Here is a 24,931-nt window from a genome sequence, read left to right as displayed (position 1 = left end):
ACAGGCAAAACTTACATATATTAATTAAAATACATGAACAATTTCTAATGTATTTAAAATTTAAATTTCTTTACCACTGCCTGAAGGTAATGAGCACACTTTTCCTTGTCTTGTTCAGCTGCAGTTTCTGTTTTTCCCACCCTCTTTTGCTGGTGAAACATCCACTACTCCTTTACAGAAAGGGGCTTATACCCAAGACACTGAAGGTTTTCTTTAAAAACAACTGCTGCTCATGAAGCAGCACAGGGTCAAACAAAACAACTGCCCCCACTTCCTTGTAAAATTTAAAAAAAACCCCAAAAAACAAACAAACAAACAACCAAAACCAACCCACAAGTTTTATAAAGGAATAAAGTTTTGTTTATTTATTTATTTAGCAAAGGGCTGTGGTAGTATAAAATGGCTTTCCAAAAGAAAGAAATATAAAATACGTGAGAAAGACGAGGGAGAAGAAAAACTGCCCTAAGTATAAACTACCTATTTTCAGGCACTGGACATATAAATATTCCAGTCATGGTACATGAGTCACACATGCATAAGATTGGAAAATCTCAACCAGGAATTCCTGTCAGATTTGCACATACATTCCCATACTAACAGGATAACTCTTTTGTGGGACCAACATTCTCCCACTTCCATCCATACACAGGGCTCAAACAGAAAATGGATGTCAATTTACCTTCTTTGCCACTTGGCCCCATGATGCCTAAGTATACTGGATGAGCCTCCCTAGTCCCCTTAGGAAAAACCCAAACAAACAAACAAAACAAAAAACCCCCCAAGCCAAACCTAAAAAATGTGATTCTTTATTACCAAGGAGAAAAAAAAATGCTCCATGCAGAGCTTACTCAGGGCCAATCCTTCCATTCTTTAAGCCAAGCAAGTCTGGTACAACCCATCCTGGCACTGTGCTCACAAGGGCAATTCCTCAGCACAGGAGAAAGGAAAGGGTCTGATGTGGCAAAAAAGAAGCAACTGAAACTTATCTGCCTTATTGGGCAGGGACTTGCCCATAGTGAATATGTGGGATGGGGGATTTTTCTTAAATGAAAAAACCCAGCAGTTATTGAGGATTACTGGTCCCAAACAAGGAGATGTTTGAACTGTCTGGACATTGAAGGCAATATCCTGAAGGTGTTCCAGAACCTCTCCTCCCTCATCTCCTCCCAGTTACTACACATCTGCTGCAAAGAAACCCACATAGGAAAAACAGAGAAGAGAGGAAGGTGAGGGAGCAACTGGCTACATCAGGACATACAGGAATTTCACATAAATTAACAGAAGTACAGTGCAGAAATCCAATACAAAACAGAAAAAAAAGAAAGAACTGAGTCATAAGTGGCTCTTGACTAGTGCAAACAATTCAGACAGACCAAACACCATCCCAGTCTGGAGCATATGGCAGGGAAGGGAGAGAACAGTCTCCATGGAGATGTGATGTACGCATGAGAGCACTGGAAGATTTTTTTGTGATTTAAAGATTTTGCTTAAAACCTATGACTTTCTTTTCTAATTCAACATCACAGCATTTTTAGACTTATTCATTTTATATTAAAATGTTACCTGGAAGGCCCCACGAGAGAGACTGTTGCATAAGGATCACAATTCTGTCCGTTTATAAGAGGTAACCCATGGCACTCCTTTATGCTACAAGGAAAAGGCAAACAATGATCAGTGAAGCAATTATTTGGCTTAAAAAAATAAAATCCAAACAATGCTTGCTTTTTGAAAACTTTTTGTCCTGCTGTATAACAGACAGACATAGCTATACAATGATCCAACATGCTGCATATACTTGAAGAAGATCTCTAGATGGTAACACAAAATAATACTCAAGTATACAGTCAGACTTGAGGGGCTCTCTGAGAACAAAAGTCTTGGAATTGCTTTGATAAAGACACTCCAGTATCACACATAAATGACAAAATCCTAAGTATAAAATGAACTGCTATATGTAGGGAAAAATTGCAGATTTCATTAACTTAAATTTGAAAAGCTATCTGGCCTCAACCAATGGCAGCAACTATATCTGGAAGGCATTGAAACAGACTGAAATATTTCATTTTGAATTAATTACATTCTGAGTTATGCTAAGAAATGCTAAGTCAAATCCTGAAACGATATTTAAAATTAAGCACCTTAAACTATTATATATATAGTTATAGCTCTATCTTTGAAATAGTGCCTAAGGTTTATTTTCAATCTTTTTTCACAATAGTCCATGTTTAGGGTTAAATTACCATCAAGGTTAAATGACCCTTTTAAAAATTCTGTTGTCTTCTGTAATTCATACAGCAAGTGGTAAACTGGTGTTTAACAGGTACCCAGGCACACTGTTCATCAGCCCTGATGCAAAAGGGACAGGATGGTTGTCAATTAATGCTCATGGAGACAGAGAAACCTTTTCTGGACCTTTTCTAAAGTCTTGCAATCTTTGAATCACCACAGCAGCAACACAGAGCTGGGTCAGCAAGCTGCCTAACCTTCAGATGCTGCCCACATATGAGCATTAACTGAAAAAAGCTGGAACAACTGAAGTGAAGCAGAAGAGTTTGTAAATTCATAGCAGAAACCAGACTTTTTAGCAAAATGATGCTCTAATGTAACACATACAACATGTAGTTTAAGTCCAGAAACATTCTGCAGATTACAAAATGTCATAAGATCCGAATGTTGTATTCATGTTCTCTTTAAAATAATATATTTTTTTAGCTCTATTGCAGGAATTTAACTAAATTAAAGCAAGAAAACTTCAATTGTCATAATTTGCTAGTTTGACTAAAATCCAAAACCTAGTCAACTTAAGGAGAAAACTTTAAATTCATATGAACAATTAAGTAAATGTTCCAATATCATAATGTGGAATAATAAGTTGTGTAGATCAAGTGGAAGTTATGTAGCTGCCCACACTTTAAAATAAATGCTTTATGTACTGCAGAAAAATGTTGTTAAAAAGAATAACAGGAGCTGCAGATTCAAACACAAGAGTGGAAACAACAGACACTAACACTCCTGTGCTGCCTCAAAACTCCACCCTCTTTGGAGTATGCACAATTATAAACCAGATGGTATTTTCCCCTCCTAAAAGTCCCTTTGTCTTAGCCAGTTCAGGGAACATTTAGTGCTGAACCACTACACAATAATTTGTTATTTTTCTTCCAGTTATCAAGCACATGGCCTTCAGCATTTCAATAATTTTTGAATCACAATGAACACTACAGTGACTTCAAACCCACCATTTAAATGAGTTCTTGAAACATCCAGTTGTTTCATAAGCATTAATTGATTCCTCCTCCAACACATAAGTGGCACAGAAGAGTGGCAACAAAATTAAACTGTCTAGACTTTTTAGTCATTTGGGGTATCTGATCTGAGGCAGGACTCTATTCTTTCAGACTGATGGGCATACTGTAGCATAAAACACCCTCTGCAGCTCCTCAGGTTTTGTAGTTTCAGGTGTGAGTGCTGAGTGTACCTATAAATCAGCTGCAGCTTGAACCTGATAAGAAATTCATAGCAGATGGATCAGCCAAGCTTTTCTGAAGAGAATTCAGCTGTTTTGATAAGAATTTCTCTCCTTACAGTCTTTGACATGATCACCAAGCTCCTGGATTTCTCTAGCAAACAGATACGAGTCTGTGGGACTTTCAGTTACACAGCTTGTTCTGTTCTCTTGACCACAACATACACAAACTAAAGAAAGGCTTGTTTGTGATTTCCTGCAAATTGAAAAACATTTTACTGACAACTTCACAGCCTTGCAGCAGAACTAAAATCTCTGATTCATCATATGGATCTGTCACTTCAAGTTGATTTCATGCTCCAGCTGGTGTCCCTGTGGAGGCAGCTCTAGCGCTCCATCCTCGCCTCCTGTCCAAACCCCAGCTCTGCTGCCAGCAAGTGCAGTCTGCCCAGTTTATCAGACAGCCTGTCCTGGTCCAACATCTCCCCTGTCCATCAACTCCCAATATCCCCAAATCTCTCTCTTCTTCCAAATTTACCTGACCTCCTCCCCTTCCATCTCTCACTCCAAGGTAGCCAGTCAGATCCATCCCTTCAGTCTGCAGGTACAGCCTGGAGTCTGCTTTAGACACCTATGTGACAGCACAGCCAAGTCAGCTGAACTGCTGCTTCTGTTTACCACCCTCACAGGAAGCTTTTAACCTAAAAGCCACTTGTCAGTTTGGCAAACTGAATCACTCTGCTCATGCAGGAGCCCTCCCAGGCTCCAAAGGCAAGCAGCCATTAGGGATAGGAAGCCATTAAATCAACTCAGCACTACCGAGCTGGATTGCTCCTCCCCAGGGACTGAGCACACTGCACTGAATCATTACTGATACTTCTAAGCTACTAAACAAACAGCCTCCGGTAAACATGTTTAAAAATCCTGAAGATGTTTGAAGTGGCTAAACTGGAGTAGACTTAACAGAAATGGAAAAGCTGGAATTAAAATGAATGAAACGAAAAAAACCTCACTCAGTTTGCTAGTCAGCAAATTTCATAGGAATGCTGCCTTTCCTTAAAGAATCAGGCAAAGTACTGCAACTGCAGTCTCCTTTAAAAGGAAAACAACAACCAAGAAATCCCAGCAAAATCACCACCACCAACAAAATGCCAGACATTTTGATCAAGTAAAAACCAAAATAACATTAAAAATACACTTGTATTCCGACAACCATAATACATACATTTCTAACACACAGTAAAAATATTTCAGCTTTGACAAATCATTTCATCTACTTAACTAGACAGCTGTCATTCAAAAGGCATAAATGCATAGATTTTGAAGAAGCAGACAGGAACTTAGAAGCCTTTTAATTTATATTTTCGACTTCTATATCCTTATGTGCGGCCTAAGCAACAGAACTTTGGTTCTTTTCTCCAATTGCTGCCCTGTTCCAGTGCAGTGAAGATATGATTCAGTTTTCATTAATTCTCATCTCAGAAGTCTGTTATGCAAGAGGAGTTACATACAGGAAATGAGAGCTTTTCAGATATAACTGGCATACATTCAGCTTAAAAGATGAAATCGAGTCCTTACAAAGACCCAGTCCACAATAAACCCCCTCAATGGCTGACTCTACCTCCACCATGCAAATCAACTGAAGTTCTCCACAGGCAGACACTCCTAACTGCAGCCATTAATATCTGTATGTACACTTCACAAAAACTGCTGTGTTTGCTAGAACAACTTCATGCAAGCAGACAAAGTATAAACAGGACAGTAACAAACTAACAGGTCAATTGGAGACAGCATGGTGTGTAATTCATTTAGAAAGGTATGTGCAGTGAAGTCAAATCTGGCTGTAACAAATCATTTCTGGGCTTTGAAGTATTCACCCTGTAAATACACAAAACCTTCTTTCAGAGCTGAAGGGCTGTTGATCTCAGAGAAGGCAGGTGCCACCACTCAACTGCCTAATTTGCCAAGAAACTGTTCAAGCATCATCAATTTCAGCAGCAGCAAATACGCAAACAATGGCCATGCAAACCTCTTCTGAGGGACTCCCAGCAAGAGCTGCAAGGATGTATTTGTGAAATGTGCTACTATACACACCACTGTGGTTTCAAAAAAAACCAACCCCTGCGTCAGCAGGTAATCTCTTGCACTTTTCCTCCTCCTCATTCACACATCAGAAAAGGAAGCAATTTGTATCAGAGACAAAACAAAGCTTGAATTCACAATCTGTGAGTGTATCTGCATGAAACTTCACAGCAAGTCTGCAATGAATACAAAAATTATGTGTAAAATCAGGGCTTAGCCTGCTCTACATGAGCTCTAGGACAGCCCTTCACCAAAGGAAGATTAACTATGCTTTATGACAAAAAAAGCAACTGGAATTGAGTTTTTAAAACAATCCCAATTACAAAACTTGTCTCGAAGACCAGCAGAAAAAGTTTCTATAGCCATGTTACAGACCCAAATCAACAGGAATCCATTGCTGAGCCAGTGATGGTTTTGGTTTAGCCACAAGATGACAGGGGACTTCAGGTAATGCTCAGAATCACAGCCTTTTAATTACTTGCTATTGTGTGTGCACTTAACACCATGTTTCATCTTGTGTAATGAAAGTTGGAGCTACTACTTGTCATCTTTGCAGAATTTCTGGATTCTCAGGGAACACACAGTGGAAATCCAATAGCAATTTAACTATGCACAGAAGCCAGCACAAGTATCTAGCATTCTCCTATCCTAGAAAAAAATTAACTGGTGAAGGTTTAAAAGCATCTAATTTTCATTGCATTGAGACACTATTAATTTGAACATGAAGTAAAATATTACTCCTGAAAGGCAAGTATCATATCCTGCATGTCAAGAATTATTTTTTCAGTGATTTTTTTTTTCCTTTGGCCATTATTTTCCAATTTAGAACAGATAAAAAAGAGTCAGAAACAGCACATAAATTTGTGCCCACTCCTTGTCTCTCTTTTACTCTATCATGGTTCTGCTCCTTTCTATCTTTCAGCTTTGTTAAAGGAGTTACTAATTCAATGTCTTCTCAGGGCCTGGTGACTAGCAAAAAGCATAGCAGGAAGTGCATCATTTACTAATTACCATGGGAAATTTACAGGACAAGCAGGGTTTTAAAGAGTTTAATTTTCTCTGTAGTACTCCCACATCTATTTTCTGTAAGTTCCTCATGCTTTAAGGTCAAATGCATCTCAAAAATGCCCTCACATCCATTTCTATAATACCACATTCAGCGAGAGATTTCTTATTTTGCATACTCTCACATGTGCAAAATATGCAAAACTCTCTCATACATGCAAAATACATTAATGTACCATCTATTAGTAATGTAGTAAATTATTGAAAGGGCAGCAGCACGTGTGGTACAATTCTACTGAACATTTTGAGTTTAAGGAACTCAGTGCATTTCCTAACCTCAGCCAACTGCACTGATGCAACACAGCAGTGTCTAACGCACAGTCCTCTCCCACATGGCAGCGAGTGGGCGAGTGCAGCAACCAAAAGAGAACCCTGGCTTCCTTTTGATCAATTATCTCCGTCACAGAGAGATCTAAGAGAGGGCACAGAGAGTAAACCACTTCCTACTCAAAACTGCACTTCGCAACAGTAACTTTCTAATGCAACTTTTCTTCATCATATGAAAAATTCAGGCAAGTTTTTAAAATAAACAACCCACAACACTAACATGAAGTGCATTAGCATATAAAAATATCAAATTTTCTGAAAATTAATTAAGTTGGGAATAAAACACAAAGTCATAAAGCTCCAGCCAGTTTTTGGTGGTGAATAGTCCATGGGGAAAAGCTGTTCTAATTCTGCTTTGTGCTGCAAATGGGATACAAAAATAAGAGCAGCAGGACTCCCAATGAACCATGCTGCTACCCCACTATAAAAGCAGAAACATTCCAAATTATCTTTAAGTAATAAAGATACCTTGATGTCCAGCAAGTTCCATCTTACCTGAATGATGAGCCCAAGCCATTAAACCATCACCAGTTTCACTAGCTTAGCTCTACCACAGAATAGCTTCTCCCTCATAACAAGCTAAAGAACAGCACACAGACCACTCTGGTGGGTCCTGCTCCAACTCAAATACCCATCTGGGTCTAGAGAGTTGACTAAGACAAGAACATCTTAAATTCATCATGAAAATTACATTAGCAAAAATTTGTTGTTTCTATGATGCTCTTTGGTATGATGTAGCATTTTTACACTTCAGAGCCAAAATTAAGTTTAATAGTGAAATCTCCTCAAGTTGCTGCTAAGAAGTTTTACTGAAATGTGGCAAACACGCTGTTCCAGAACCACAACTCCTGTACTTTGTTTTTCTGTAAGAATTTCTTATCATGGTTAACTGGAAGAAAATAATTCTGAAGCAAAATTAGCAATAAATTTTACCATACCAACCCCCAAAAATACCACCAGCAGCAGTAATTCAGTCAGTAACAGCCATACTGCAAGTTCTGGCTGTCAGCTGCACTGCTCATTCCTACCCTTCTCACCACACCAAATTCAACTGGAATTACAAGACACTAATCCTAGTAGTCCCAATGAAAGTGAGGGCTTTGGCAGCAGAGATGATTAGCTGTGAAAAACTTCTGCTGGAGTTCCCTAGACATTTACTCATCTCTCCATAAGGCAGATTCCAAGGAAAGCCCCATAAAAATAAAAATGCTATTGGTACTAAGATGTGCAGACATCCAGTACCAGCAAAGACAAATCCCATAACATTCTAACAAACAACCAAATATCAAAGGATTGATGTATTTCCTTACTGTACTACTAGTTGCTGGCACACAGATCCATTGTCTGTTATCAGTTCGTTCAGTTTTAATTCAAGGTGAACTTTCCCCTGGAAAAGAACAGGAGAGAAACACAAGTAATTTTTAAAGCATTTCTTTTAAAAGTAGGAATTAGAACAATAATATAGTTTACAGTTACAAGTTATTTAAGGTAATTCCAATATTACTACTTGAAGAAAATATCTCCTCTAAAGCACATATCCTGCAAGTAGAGCATGCTGGATGCACTTGAACTTTGAGCCAATGCTATAGAGAAGCACTACCTCATCTGCAGACAGCACAAGAATCAGCCAAGCCTCTACAGATTTAACACACACAAGGATTTCTTCCACCATGAGCAATTATCAAGTGCAAGAGTCTCAGCTATTTTGTCCCAAGCATGGGATGAACCCTTGCAGAGATAAGAATTTCTGACATTTCAGGAGAAAGTTCTAAAATGACCTTGGATTCTGAAGGCAGGTAGGTATGCCTAGAGAATTAGAATAGCATGCAATAGCCGTAACCAGCAGGATTTAACATCCACAGTGAAATCCTGCCCATCCCACCAGACTGAAGATAACTTAGAAATGTACTGCACATCCCAGGGCAGTTTTCAACTACCTCATGAAGACTGCTGATGTACTGAAGGAATAATAAACAAAACCAGGAGAGAGGAAAAGGTGGCAATAATTGCTAAACCCAGCTTCCTCTTTTTCTTTTCCTGATATGGCAGGATGTATTCAAGTAAAAGAATCCATAAATTATAGAACAGCATGGATTAATGTCAGAAACCATAAAGGGCCAACCTACTGTACCCTCTCAATAAAAGGCTCCATAACTTTAAACCATGATATGCAAATGTTTTGGGATGATCAGAATTTATTACTTAAATCTTGCTCCAAGGAGCTACTGCCTGAACAACACCTGCTACTCCTTTGGGTGCCTGGCTGATCATGCTGGCTTTTACATCTAAGACAGGCACACACTGCCAGAGTCTTCCCTCTAACAATGCTCTCCTTGCTATTCTCAGACTTTGTCTATTTGCTAAATGGAACATCAGATGATACTGGTATGCTCACAATGAAAATTCTCAGGGAAGGGCTCTGGAAGGTGATTTGCAAGAGTGCCACAGGAAGCAAGCCATAATCTGAACTACAGCTTTGCCTTTCTGCTAAAATGGAAGTAAAACCCTTACCTGACCTTGCACACATTTCTATAGCAGTTATGTTTTGACACAGAACTGCAATGTTGTTATTGTAAATCCCCTGGGGCAAAGGCTGCGTTTCCCTCTGTTCGTCACAGGGGAGGAGAAATGAAGCTTCTTTTACAAGGCAGTTCCCAACCTAACTGCTTTGGGATGCCTGCCAGGTGTTTTGCAAACTGTTACTACAGGGACAGAAACACAGGTACATTAAGAAAGTATTTGTCAAGCAGAGAAACTCTATTACAGAAACAGATTTACAGGATACCATGAAGCATGCCAACAGCCTTACAAGGCAAAGTTTTTGAATGACAAATGAAAAGACAACCATTATTAACATTTATTTAAATAACTGACTTCACTTGTTTTAGAAAACAGATGCTGTGAATGGCCTAAACATCTTCCTTTTGCTTTTAAAGCCAAAAGCCACAAATTGTGTTTTAACAGTAGGAGTAAAACAGCACATTGCTGCTCCTGAGAACTACCTGGGGATGCAGTTTGCTCCCAGCTTAGTGCCATGATGACTACAGCAACATAGCTCTAAGAAAATATTTCCCCAATATGCATGGAGAGTTTTAGAACATTTTGTCATTTTGTTTGTTGAGAGCAGTGTGATGGTTTCCTAAAGTTGCTGATCTGCAGATCTATATCAGAACTTCTGACATAATATGCAACTGGGCTTTAAATGTGGCTGTACAGAAGGCTGGTTTATTTACTTAGTATCCTCACATCTGTATTTATTTTTCAGGAACTAGTGGAGAAAGGAAAAAGTTTCAAGAAAACAAGATTAATATGAACTCATAATACTGTGCACAGCAGCAAAACAAAAACCAGGTAATATCAAAACACAGAGCAGAGCAGCTGCTTTCTAAAAGTCTCCACCACCAAGGTTCCTGATGTACAGGCTGCTAATTATACCAAAGTTAACCTGTGAAGAATAGATGTATATAAAAGGTACACTTTTCTTGAAAAAAATGCAGATGTATGAAAACCCCAAAAATAATCCAACCAAGCAACTGCAAAGTGTCCTGTGCATAATTATGGAACACAAAATACCTGTCTGCTATCCTATTGCCTTGCACACATCATAAATTTTGGAAAATACTCACATGGAGGAAACAAAAGGAACAAAAAATCAACTACATGTATGGTGCCATGAGGAAAAGAAAACAACTTTTTTTTCCCTCCAAACTGATTTACCTTTATAAATATTTCATGCACTTTTTCTGCACATGTACAATACAAAAGTCTGCTAACTTTAAGCCATGTCCAGCCAACCATCTTGGACATCTCAGAATATATTTCAGTACTGTATAGCACAACCAAACCAACAAGATTTCAGCCAAACGTGGCAGATGGGAGCTGGTCTCAGCTATGATCTAAAGACTTTTATGGAAAAATAAACCAGGACAGGAGAAACCTACCCAAATGCCTTGACTCAAGAAAAGATAAATATGAGGAGCATACACCTAAGCAGAAAAGGTCATTTCTTAGTGGAAGTGTCATGCAGGACAGTGCTTTGTATGGCACAGTCATAAAAAAGTAAGAGTTTACATACTGCTGTGAGTCACAAAGCCAAAGAAAACAATAAACTTTTTTATTTCTAATATGTAAAAAAATCACTAAATTCTATTAATGGAATATTCTAATTGAATTTTCACATACTCATGTAGTGTTATGACAAAAATTAATACCTTTCTCAAAACATTTTTATGACAGAAAAAACATAGCAAGCATGACAATGTTTAAGTCAAAGTGGAAACTACCTTCCAGTTTGCATCTGGAAAGTGCTTTCTAGAATTTTCAGAGTGATTACATCAAAGAATTCAAAGAAGACAATGTGTAGTAGGGACTAGATGATCTCTAGGTCCCTTCGCAATGAACCATTCTATTCCATTTGATCACAACTGAAAGAGGACTGATTTTCAACAGAGAAGAGGAAGTGGTATTCAGATGTTTTGAAAATCCCTCTTCATGTAAAGCAACCACATGCCCTCCTATACCCAAGAGCTGCAGGCTAAACTTATGACACATAAATGAATCATCAGTGGAAATAATAGGAGAATTCTGTGCACATTCAGATCTTGTAAAAGCAGCCAGGATTCTCCCTACCCAAAGGGACTTTCAGGTTACTAAAAAAATATAAACACTGTCAAGTCTAAGACTTTTGCCCTCAGGCAAATCTGGAAAAAACCCCTATTAAAATCTACTAGTATGTCACATCAAGAAGGCTAAGAGATTCTCAAGAATTCTTTTTTGTTCTTGAAACCAAAAAGAAAATTGCTACAACTTCCAGAGCCATCTCACTTTTACCTATTCCTAGAACAATCCTGTTTGAAGAACTGGAACCACAGGTTGAAATAGAACTGTGAAGTGCAAGTTGTTTGACACTCAATGAAGAAAGTGTTTCAGGATAAGACATATGAACACAGCATAAGTACATCCAAGTTTTGAAGACTAATGATTTTACTGTCATAGAATTAGTCATTATTTTAGTTAACACCAAAAATTACTAAAAAAAAGGTATTCAAGAGTTTTAGGATCCATTCATGTGCCTCAAGTACATGACCCCTCTCCCAAGCATTCCAGACATGAAAATGCTGTTAAGACATTTCCAAGCAGTTGCTTCATGTCTTCTGCCAGTTTTAAGCACCATGAGGCACAATACCAGCTTAGGTGTAGAGTGCATTGTTCCCTAACCAAAGTGAAAACACAAGAAATACAGATGCTAAATCTTATCTCCTACAGCTCAATGGAACCTTCTACCATCATGTCCTTATCTGTACTTCACTTTCAAAATGTAAATGTGCAATTTAATAGTTACCTGAACCTCTGAATTAGAATCAACAGGTTGAAGCATAAACCAGTTCTCTTTTCCTGTGTAGTTGCATAAATCTTCTTTTTTGATTGACACCTTTCCTGAGGGAGGGTGGCAGGGGGGAGAGAAGCATAAAGATTACCTTCATCTGAATAGAACAACTATTTAATTATGTTTGAAATTTGATTTTTTTTTCTAAACTCTTTTAACTTTCTCTTTAAATTGATGATGCTATATGAAGAACATAAAACAAGGAATGTTATGGGTAAGTAAAGCAGAAAATAGTTTGCATAAAGCCTGATGGCATTAATTATTATTTGTTATCCTGGATATTACCAATAGGAAGGTAAAATAAAGAACACGCTTGAGGCTGGAAATAACATAATAGATTTGGGAGAAGAAAAACGGTGTTCAAGAATGCTTAAACAGGAAACTGAAGTAGATGCCTTTTACTCTTCTGATTGCTATTTGGAAAGCTGTTATTATATCAAATTATCTGACATCCTGGTGCAAATTATTTCCTTCCTCAATTCAAGTAAAGCAAAGGCTTGTTCCACAGCAGACTATTAGAGTTTTGTAGCAACTGTATCCAAAAAGCAGCTGCAATAAAGTCATTATGCAGTGGTGAAAGAAACAGAAATCTACCTCCTGTGATTTTTCACTTAAGCTACACAAGTTCCTGCCAAATGCTTTGTAAGTGACTAAGTTAAGGTTGCACTGACAAGGAAAAAAATTATCTATAAATGATTTTAAGAATTATTCCACAATTGTAATTATTTGCAGAATGATTCCACAATTTATTCTTTAAAGACCTATAAGTAGTGACAATTATTCAAATATTCCAATGAAGCAAAAGTGGAGAACAAAGAATTTATCAAAATGCATTCAGACTACAATAAGACTATAAAATGTCCTACTAGCCTGAAAAACAAAACATATTTTAGTATAAAAGAATGAAGCAAGTAACCAAAATCCTTATTTTCAAACTTTAAAGGAGTACTTAAATGCACTATACAGAGTTTTGAAAGATGCTTCGCCAAGAATTGTATCCTTAATCCTACAGATAACACTACTGAAAATAACCAAGTGCTCTGCAAGATGCAGACAGCACCTCACAGACACTTACCTATACGCAGGTCCTTTTGTAAAACACTTTTATCATAAATGTAGAAGGACAACCACTGGAATGTTCTTGGAATCTCAAAGTAAAACTCCTCTCCAAAATAAGGACTGAAAAGAAAGATTTGAAGTTAAAATAGAGAAACACTTTATGCAATTTATATAGAACATGAACATCAAAAAACTGCATTTTACAGCTGTCCCAGCCCGTGGCCCTCAGCACTAGACTGAGTTGTCATCAAAGGTGCCCAAAACCATTTCAGTACAAGAACACACAATAACATGGCAATGTCTTTTGTTTGTTTAATCAAAGGTAAGAATCAGAGCACACTGAGAGTGGTGTCTCCTCTGCAATTTCAATTCTATTTTTCTGTCTTGAAATTATTCTAGCTGGTTCTCTAGACTTCCTAAGACATGCACAAGTATTGCTCCATTTTGATATTCAGTACATGATTAAACTACATTTAATCTTAATTTATTTTAAACTTATTGATTACTTAACCAACTGGCACTTGTTTAGCTCTAACTTCCATGTCAAAACTGCTGCTCTAAGATTCAGATCTGTAAGAAGTTATCACTAGAAATTGTAAGACAGAACAGTGAAACAGAGAAACATTAATCTCAAGTACGCACAATCTCCCTCACGCCAAAACGATCCCCACATTTCTCCATCTAAAGCAGTCCAATATCATGTCTGCAGCTCACCCTATTTAACTGCCACGTGCACAGCCCTCTACAGAAAAAGACTCTGAGAGGTTTCTCTATGCTACACCTATTTCATACAATGTGTTGGTAACTTCCCTCCCAGAACTGGCACCCTCATTAAAGTTAAGGAGTGCTTATTGACGTAATCAGAGCCAGCAGCCAGAAAATTGTATTTCAAGACTGAACAAAACCACAATGTTGTTTGTGCTACTGCAAGTGATGAATTCCAAAAGTCAAGCAGATCCACAGAAAAACCCTGCTATTCTAGAAATGGGCTCTTAAAATAGTTTCATTTACAATGTATTAATATCACCAGGGAAAGATGTTCATGAAACTACTTTTATGCAGAAAAGTACTGTGATATGAGTTACACCAAATGTTGGGGTTTTTTTGTTTCCCAGCAAAGTATCATTCTGAGCCTACTACTACAGTACTTTCTTAAACTAATAAAAATATGACAAATATGCTTAAGTTTGGAACAAGCAGTTCATGTTATTACCTACCCAAAGGATACCAGGAAGAACAGGCCACCATCCCTACTTTCTTCCTTCCAAAATAATCACCATTTTAAGACCACCCCATGCTTAAGGACAATGGCTTATTAAATAAATTAAAAAGAGCTGATAACTAACTTGAAAAGTGGGAAAGAACACAGATGAAAGAATCTAGTATTTCTAATGTCTAGAATAGATTTTTAGAAACAAGAACTTTAAGGGCAGGAATTCATTATAAGGAATTCCACAAGTAAAAATGTTCTTTTTGTTAAAACACAGACCTTTTACCACAGGCTTCAAAGCAGACAAATCAGTATTAGCCTTTGCACTACACTGAGAAATAATTTAAGAATTCTCAGTTGAAAAATTCAGCTGTGGTTTTTCAGCTCCCCTCTTTTTTTTTTTTTTTTTTTATAATTTCAAAGCCAACAAACTCTGCTTTGATTACAAGGGCTGGGTTCTTCTTGTCAGCACCATGACTGAAGGTTTAAACTCACGAGCATTCCCTTCAGCAGCAGTGCAGCCCTGAAGAGCCTCAACTTCGTTATTACCATCACTGCTCATTTTAATTGTATTGACACAGTAAGTCGGACCAAAACCAAGGATGAAACAAAGGCTTATTTTAAACTTAGGTCAAGTCCATGGTCTGCTTCCCCTCGCAGCTATACAAATAAAAGTTGCAGCAGTACAAAGAAAGAGACACTCCAGCAGAAAGAGTGAACAGTGGGGGAATGAGCTGGCACTGGTGGGTGTCAGGGGAAACTCTGCTCCAGCTCAGCTTTAGACTGAGGGAACAGCAGGCTCCAGTGCACACCAACAAGTGCCAGGGGTTTAATATCTACTCTGGAAGGACGTATGGTACTCTATGCATCCAATTATAATTAGGCTGGGATGGAGACTACAAGCAGAGACCTCCAAAAATCTATTTAGCACCTTTACCTTGCACCTAAGAGAGCAAACTTTGCAGCTGCCCAGTCCACAAAGGATGAACAGCCATTAACTCTATTATTATTATTTTGACTTCAACACTACATTAAGTCTCAGATTTAGCAAGAAAGAACACGCCAATAATAGGAGCACAAATAGAAGGTAATACATTCTTTTACTCATGTTGATACATTTTTCATTATCTAAATTAACAGAGGTTATTAGTCGTTGATTCATAAGCAAAGTAGGAGGCAGAGAGAGAAAATTTAAAGTAAAAAAATTCTTAGGTAGGTACAGAATAGGTTAGCAGGGTACAACAGTTTACACCAATGAGGAATAATTAAAATGGAGAACTCACTCATCCTGTTCCTCAGGGATTCAGTCAGTTTAGTACTTTCATTTGTGACTTTGATGCAAGAACTTTAAAGACTGTGATGGATACAAAATTAGAAGATAGCACTAATTCAAAGGACAACCAGACTGAAGACAGGAAGAACTGGATTACAGCAGTACAGAAGATTAAATTTCACTGGGTAACACACTCCTCTGCTCTTCCCTTCCTTGCTGCAGTAACCTGGCAGTTCTGTGAGGACACTGATCAATGCCCCAGCCTGTCAGTTAATAAAAGCAATGGCTACATCAACTAGGAAATTAATTTCTGCCATAACCTTGCACTACCACAAAGTTCAGTTGGGAAAAAAAGAAACTGAACTTAGTTTAAATTAAAAATAAAAAAAAGACACACACATACCACAATACCCCTTCCTCATATTTGACCACAGACATCTGAGGAGGCTCACAGATATTCTTTCAACTTTCCAAGGGAAAAAGTATCTTTCTTCAGAACCCACAGAAATCCCACACCATGTCAGGAAATACTTCTTAAGTCATTAGCCAAAATACCCCTCTTTCACTTCAGTATTATTTCATGCTTTTTTAACTTTGGAAAGTTTGTTTTACATCTGCACTCCAACAACTCTCCCAGTGCTGGTGAAAGGCCAAACCTATTTGTACATTTAAAGAATACACTTCTTAATAATTTTCAATCACGGTAGTCAAAACTAATTTTAATTCTAGTGATAATTACTTCCACAGACATTTAATTAGTTGATATTCACAGGACTAAAATTTGGATTAAAAATTGTGTAAATTTGCAATCCATAATACAGTGACAAAAAGAGACTGTGAATTATGTGTGTAAGAAAAAGCAAGCAAACAATATGAAATTCAAAGTTGCATCTATGACTAAAATGATTCTATACTACACCTCACTGAAAAGCAATTTATAAAGTTTTCAGGTTAATAAGAGATTGGAGCTTTCCTCTCCTGTCCCAGTACCTCTAGGTTAGTAGGGTTTCTAGTTTAACACAGCAATAAGAAACAAGATGTTGTCATTAAGTTTCTGGAATGAGAGTCAACCTTCCTAACTGCACACACTGAAGCAATCAAGTATAAGCACCCATCTGGTTGCTGGTAATAGAGGATGAGTTATTTTATTACATTTCACTGGTTTGTATGGAACCCTCTCTTAATTCAGAGAATGAAGGAGTCACCTAAGAAGTCAATTGAGACAGAAAGGAAAAGAGCAATTCCAAACACCCGATTCTAACTTCTAATACAATGCTATCATCATCTGAGAATTCTGTATTTGAGGCAGGTTATTTGAAACTCCTCTCCCCCCAGCTGTTTTGTTAGAGTGAGATTTTTTACTTCATTTCCTCTCTGAAGTATTATTGACACTGAAATTAAATTTCAGCTAAAACTTAAATACTATTAAAATATTTTTGATGGATATAAGGTGTTTTACTTTATCAAATATTTTATTATGCAACTAATACTTCTTTCATTAGGTGATGAAAGTACATAAATCTAATAATTTTTAAATAGAACATAATAAAAATGTCTGCATATACATCAACTGTAACAGATCTTGTTTCTAAGCATAGTAGTAACTTCTAGGATTTCCATTATTAACATCAAAATCAGAGAGCAAAGTCTTTCAGAGATGGGTTGGGGTCTTTTGCTCATGAAACTGCTGTCTATTTGAAGGGAAAATGCTAAGTTTCTGCTTTTTCAATATAGTCTCTTCAACATTTTTCTCTGAAGGATTACTCAATTGATTTTGTTCTATTAATCTGCAGCCTGTTAGATTCTGAAAATTTTATGGATCTAACTACAGCAGCTACAGATTACAAAAATAAGCAAAATATTTGTTCCTGACTCTACATATGTGACATTTGCTTTTCATGCAGAAGCATAAGGAGGCTCTGAAACGATGTCCTGAAAAAATAAATTCCCTATTTAAGTTTGTCATCTGAGTTATTCCTCACCTGCAAACACCTGGAGAGAGAGAGCTCAAAGAATGAACACTAACAACAAAACCACTGGAGAAAGGAATTAAGAAAACTTCCATGAGTTTGAACAGACTGGGTTTCAAAAGGAAGGCTTAATGTCACCTCCACATAACTGAAACTGTTGCTGAGATATTCTGAACAATGAAGCTGCAGTGATGCTTTTTTGGGTCCTCTGTGAACTTCAGAGTTGTCAGACATGAAAGCCTTACACTGCTGCAGCTGTGCCATCCTGACTTTTTGTTTGAGTCTTTTCAAGGCTCTAAATCAGCAGCAGAATCTACAGCCCAGGGAAGCAAAGCAAGGAATTCTGTGTGGATCCTGTTACAGTTCCCAGAACAAGAACTACAGGAGAGAAAAAGGCCTGTTCAGGGGACACCCCACAGCACAGAAAACTCTCATACATGGCAAAGTTCCGGTTCCTTCCTTCCAGAAACTGGTTTTACCAGATACACAGTTAGAGCAGAATTCCACCAATACACTTCAACCGCTTGTCAGAAGAAGGAAATAACATAGGGAGCATGTATCAAGTAGATTTCTTTCCCTAGAAAACAACCTAGCAAGAAAAAGAATGTTACGCTGCCCACTGGAACAGAATAGAGTAATTGTGAAATATATTCTTGCATATTTCATTTAAAAGCTCACAAGACTCAATTTTGACTTCTTGCAACACTCATGATTTTACACATTGCTGTAACATGTGAGTAGCTACCACAAGTCAGTTCTCATTTTAAAGTAGTACAAGCAAAAGCCATCCACACTGGTATTGGGCAGTCTTGCTTATCATATCCATTTAAAAACTGAGCTTACCTTAAAGATTTTTCAACTACCTGTGTACGAAAAACTTCTTCTTGGTCCAAGTTTATGGTACAGAAAAAGTCTCTCATTTTGTTGGGTACTAAGTGTTTGGCATCATCTGTAAATTAAAAAAAATTACTGTAAACATTGCAGGGGAAAAACTTACAAAATATTAGGTACAAGAATGTCACAGCTTTAGTGTGTTCAAAAAAATTATTGTTCCATTCAGCATGCATTTTGATATCCATTTTCAATTCATAAGCTTCAGGAGGGCAGAGAAGTTGCTCCATCCAGCTTCCCATGGAATGAGAGTGGACAGGAAGAGACACACTGACTCATGAACACCTCTTCTTGCAGCACCTGCACTTTCCCTTGAAAGGTCTCATCTCTGGCTTGACCCTGCACAACTCGCTAAATCCACGACACTCACAGCCTGAGGTCATCCGGCATTAGGTCATCACAGCAGGCATGATCTGCCTCAGCTACTGCTCACTTGGTGTTTTCTCTGCAAATACTTTGGCTAAAGGAAGCTGATTAATAAGAACTTGCCCACCAAATCTTTATTTCATTTTCCACGATGAATAGAAGATTGTGAGTTGGCTGAGCCTTTGAAAATATATCTCTCATGAGTACTGTTCACTTTTTCCTAACTAGTAGAAGGGGGAAATAATCACCTCCTAATTCAATGTAACATGGAAAAGAATAAAAGGAAGTTTCTAATAAGAAGGAAAGATTGGCAGCACAAGAATACAAAGATTTGCTGGGTATTGAATCTAGGTCACTGCAATTACATGCTGGACATAAGGCAGATCTGTTAGGAAATTGTTTCCTCTAAACAATCACAGCTAAAACCAGTTGAAGTTGCTCTTCCAAAATCCAAATGCTACAGATATCTATGTTAATTTACAGCAACACCATTCTCTAGATTAAACAGAGACTTTCTGCCCAGATGTCTCCTCCCCCTCTGAATGTCTGAAGACAACACACAGACCCTTTCCACCTTTTATTTTGCTAAAAGAAATTACAAGCTCTTCTGGCACTCTCTCCCATGAGAGGCTCCTAAACAAAGCAGGTGATCCACCCCTTTTCCACTTGGTTGTCCAAACCACAGGCAACCAGAATTGCATTAGCACCTCTCATCCTTGCTGCTGCTGGAAATACCTCTCCTGATGACATGTGGAATCAACTTTATCTAAACATTATCTATTTATATAAGATATTAAAAATAGAATGAAAAGTACATCTAAGTATTAAGTTTTAATTACTTTTATGTCTGAATAGCATAAGACCTTTCAGAAAGCGCAGAATGAAACTAGATTTGAAATGTCATACATGTTTATTTTTTAAAAACGCAGATATGAAGCACAGTGAGTAAGCTTTATTCTCTATGCTGGCAAGATGTGAAATCAAAGTTCTGCTTTCTCTCTCCTCCACACTCTTTTTGTGTTAGATGGTTAATTTAGGGTAACCTATTACAGCCTTGGAGGTTGAGTAATGCCCAGCACTGGAAGGGCTGCTCTGACTGTGTCTGAGTAGGGAATGTGACAATTTAACAGGAACACAGACTGAACTTCAATCATGGCATTTTCCAGGTCAGGGATATGCACACTGATGGAAAGCATGAACAGACACTTAAGGAACTTCCACAGTTGAAACCTGTGCTCTCAGAAGCATCAACAAGCTTTTCCTCAGCTTGGGTGCAGGAGAGGAGGAAGTATACACATTATTTTTAAACACCACACTTCATGATGACAGATTGAGAGACGTGAACAAAACCTGGTTTTAATGGCTTTAGACTCCAAAAAAGGGCTCAACTCCAAGTTACCTTTAAGTGAGATATTGCAGGAGAATCAAGGAAAGCATCAGATTATCACTGCCTTAACTTTTTTTAAAGATGAGGTAATTTAATAAAACATATGACACGTAAAAATCAATTCATCAATCTGGATGTAATCCCTGGAGAGCTCCTGATACCAAAGTTCGTAATTAATAAACATGAACTGAGTGTGTCAGCTGTTCCTGAGAACAGCTTTATTTTTTAGTTAATACTTGGCATGATCCTATTTTCCCATAAAATAGTTAAAACACAACATTAATCATCACTGCAAAGGCACAGTACAGTGGACTTTGAAAGGAAATTACAGTTATTATAGTTTCATATTTTCTTAAAAGGAATAGAAATGAAATATTTCTGAATAATTCACTATTTCTTCGTATACTATAGTACAGTTTTTCAGTTTTAAGAGACTGTCCACCCAGAGGAACACACAAAATACAAGTTTTGATTTCAGTTGGTTAGAGCATGGTGCTAATAACACCATGGGTTCCATCCCCATATGAGCCATTCACTTAAGAGCTGAAATTGAGGATTTGTAGGTAGGGTATCTTTCAACTCAGAATATTCTGTGATCTGATTTTCTAACCAGTTAAAAACCTTTATTTTGTAGCCCAAGTGTCTGGCTTTAAAGAACAGACAAACTTTTGGGAGGAAGAGGATCCTCAATCCTGAGTTAAAAATAACCTCAGAGCACTTGTCAGGTAAAATACAGAGCATGAGATCTCACATTGTTTATAACACCTCCTGGTGTCTGTGACTGTGGGACACATTTCACCCATACAGTGACCCAACTCTTCCAAGATTATTTCCTTAAAAAAAAAAAAAAAAAGCTCAAGCCTTCAATTACACTACATCTTCCTTTTTCTGAGTAACCTAAGGCTATAATGGTTGTATAAAAATCAAGTATTAACAACATCAGATATCTGTCTGAATGTTTACATTTTCTGTACATATATGTAATATCTGCTGTCAAGTAAAAGTCTGAAATTAGTGTCCATCTTCAAAATTTCTATGCTCTGGGTCCCTGCCAGAGCACATTTATGCACACAAACTCTGAAGTATTTGCTTCACAGGACTAAAGACATTATATAGAAACAATAAATTCCACTCTAGGAATGCAGCATAATCCAAGATAACCACACACTGTTAAAAACACGGAGCAGGTTTGAAAAAGAATGCATCCTGAATTTTGTCAGATGAGCTCTAGGAGACAATAGTTACATTTTTCCAAGTGCTTCACTAATCCAGGTCTCAGTAAACACTCCAAAAATCAAGACAACTACAATCACTTACTGTACTTCCGTATGGCATCAAATGAAAACAAGCACAGCCTGAAACACTACACTACAAGATATGCCTAAAGCTACCTGACACCACACCTTTGTAAAGCATTTCTGTCATTACTGTGGCACATAAAATAGAGCCATCAATACAAAAGCATTGCCAAAAGGGAAAGACAGTCTTTACTGTATTTTTGGTGAAAACCTGCTTAAGAGTAATACTACACTTTCCAAAAATATTATAGGGTCTTAAACAGTCAAGACCAGTTCACCTCACTTGAAAACTGGAGGCAGAAGGCTGGTTGCAAACACTGACAGCCCACAAAAACAGGGTACCAGGGACTGCAAACTTGTCCCTACTCAGGTTCTTCTGCTAGGTATGCAATGGCTGCTTAAGCCACCTTTAAGAACATGTCTCAATTCTAAATCTGGTGCAATGATTTGTATAACATGGCTAAATTTAGATTTTGCCACCAATTTATGCGTTGCAAAACACAGTATAAATAACAACTTTCTGCAGATGGTGTTTTCTATACATGTAGAATTACACAGAACTGACATTACCTCATTAAAACTAACATGCTCTCTCATGCAACACACATAAAATTAGCCAGTGTCAAATTTTAATTGCCAGCAATGCTTGGGCACCAAAAATGTTTCTCCCTGTAAGAAACATACTATAAGGAATTCCTTCAGACTATGAACATCAGCTTTCCAAAGTGAGGTCTGCTATTGTTAATCCCTCCAGATCAAGGAGGATTACATTATTACATTTGTTTATTATTCTTCATTCGGAGGGTTTTCCCCTACAAAACAGTATTAAAATACTAGTAAGAAGTGAAAATAACTCAGTATTTGTGATGTGAAAAAGCCAAAAGAGCATCCAGGCATCAGAGGGTTCCCAAGCTTCCACAGCATATTTAACTCATTGAGTTTTTAAACTTAGAAGAAGTGGGTAGGTTTACAAAGTGATTTTCACACTGTTTCAAGACATGCCTTTTATTGCAGCTGTTACTTCCACTCATTTTTCAAAGGGGTTCTTACAGGTCCATCTTTAGCAATGAACTTTTCATATATTTCCCAGGAAGAAGGTCACATTCCTCTGTTTACTGACACTTTTGTCAGTTAACCAAACATCCAAAGTTATGATACAACCACAGGCTTAATCCATAACACACAGATGGGACAATAAAACTGGTTTCAACATAAGTGCTAAGACATTTTGCCTTGTTTATTAATGTCTAGTGGAAAACTTTGATCAATATCCCAAAATGCAAAACTCACTGAATGTTGTGTAGTCCAGCGTTCACAAAATGTTAACAATAAAAGATAGGAAGCAGAAAAGTATCAAAAAATAAGCCAGCTTCAATAATCTTTAGCAACCAACTTCTTATGTACTCCTAGGAAGCAGGTCAGAGTCCTTCTTCCCAGGGAGTACTATGACCTGCTTCCTAGGGAATACATAAAACTTTGGTTGCTAGAGATTACTGAAGACAGATTAAGGAAGGTGGGGCTGCTCAGCCTGGAGAAGGCTGTGTGAAGACCTCACAGCAACCTTCCAATATCTCAGGAGGAAGCCAGAGAGGGACTCTTCATCAGGAACTGCAGTGACAGAATGAGTAGTTCCCATTGTTCCCATTGGAACAAACTGAAAAAAAGGAAACTTAGGCTAAATATATGGAAGAAATTCTTTACTCTGAGGGTGGTGAGGCAGTAGCATAGGTTGCTCAGACAAGCTGTGGATGCCACATCCCTGGAAGTGTTCAAGGCCAGGCTGGATGGAGCTCTGAGATGGAGTAGCAGAAGGTGCTCCTGCCCATGGCAGCAGCATTGCAATGAGACCATATTTAAGGTCCTTTCCAAAGAAAACCATTTAATAACCCTATGACTCTATGAACTCATGCATTAACCCCAAAACTACCAGTATGCTTTTTTAAAGGCTAGCTGCCCTGTATTATTTCTGTGCTAATTGCTAACAGCAGCAGATCCCAGTGTGTGTTCAGCCTTGCCTCCCTAACCACGTCCTATTTCTCACACCTCGGACTGAGAGCACCTCCAGCTCCACTCCCGGCCATCTCCTGTTTTCATGACCCAGTCTTCTATTTACTGAAGACACAGCAAATACATCTAGGCTGCATGACGATATTTAAGTAAACACGACTCCACTCCTCCACCAAACCTAATCCTTCAACATTTTTCACAACCGGTTCTCAGCCCCAGCGCCGGGCCCGAGTCAACTTGTTTCGCTTCATTCTCAAAAAGTCGATGGGCTGCGTGAGAAAGGAAACAAGCGGGCCGCGTCCGAGCGCAATGAACGTACTCGGTACCCTCAGAAAGCCGCCGCACATCCTGTTTCTCCCGCTCGCTTTGAAGTGCTCCCCAGCCGCACCGCACTATCTGCGCGCCTCACCGAGCCCTCCTCCCGGCCCGGCCGACGGCTTCCCACGTTACCGAGGCTATCGGTATCGGCAGTCAGCACTTCCCAGGCACCAAAATAAGGCCACCGGCCTCTCTCTCCGCCTCCTCCCGCTCGCACACACGCTGCACAGAGGCACGGGAGGGCTGGTGACCGCTTCCAGAACAGCCCTTCACCACCAACTTCCTGCACATCGCTAATTTCGCAATTTCAGCCTGACAAACAGACTCTGATGCCCGAGGTCCGGGCGGGAGGGGGCATTTCTGGTCGCCCGCTGACTCCAGGGATCTCTCGGAGCCACCGATGCTTCCCTGGCACTCGGGCCTCCCCCGGCCCCGCCGCGTCTGTGAATCCATCCGTCCACCCATCCGCTCACCCCCGATCCCGCCCCGGGGCGCGCAGACCCCGGCCCGGCCCGCACGTGTCGCCGCTGCCGCCACAAAGCCCCTCCGCGGGGCCCGACCCGCACCCGGCCCGCGGCGGCCGCGGCCCCTCCGCGCCCTCCCGCTCCCGCTCCCGCTCCCGCCCCCGCCCCGCCGCCTCCAGGGCCGCCGCGCCAGTGCCCGCCCGTCTGGCCGCGGGGAGGGAGCGGCAGCAGCGGGGCCGGGTCGGGAGCGACACCTGAGCGCAGCGGCCCCGGGCGCTCGGCCCCACCGCAGCGCCGCACTTACAGATCTTCCCCCGCAGGTTCTGCAGCACCCGCACCTCGTCGCTGCCGTCTCCCGCCGCCAT

General features: G+C 39.0%; 1 protein-coding gene across 1 annotated transcript in view; it reads right to left on the bottom strand.

The window, feature by feature from the left end:
• Window positions 1–24,931, bottom strand: part of RASA2 (RAS p21 protein activator 2) — a 45,179-nt gene extending 20,248 nt beyond the window's left edge. Inside the window, exons 1-6 of the mRNA XM_058811845.1 lie at window positions 24,871–24,931; window positions 18,679–18,784; window positions 13,399–13,502; window positions 12,279–12,373; window positions 8,248–8,324; window positions 1,564–1,647 (exon numbers count right to left, since the gene is read on the bottom strand). Of these exons, the coding sequence (XP_058667828.1) occupies window positions 1,564–1,647; window positions 8,248–8,324; window positions 12,279–12,373; window positions 13,399–13,502; window positions 18,679–18,784; window positions 24,871–24,931 (527 nt within the window). The remainder of the gene's footprint in view (window positions 1–1,563; window positions 1,648–8,247; window positions 8,325–12,278; window positions 12,374–13,398; window positions 13,503–18,678; window positions 18,785–24,870) is intronic.

The sequence above is a fragment of the Ammospiza caudacuta genome, chromosome 11 (assembly GCF_027887145.1).
Source record: "Ammospiza caudacuta isolate bAmmCau1 chromosome 11, bAmmCau1.pri, whole genome shotgun sequence".
Classification (NCBI taxonomy): Eukaryota; Metazoa; Chordata; class Aves; order Passeriformes; family Passerellidae; genus Ammospiza; species Ammospiza caudacuta.
This window is presented reverse-complemented; position numbering and strand designations above follow the sequence as displayed.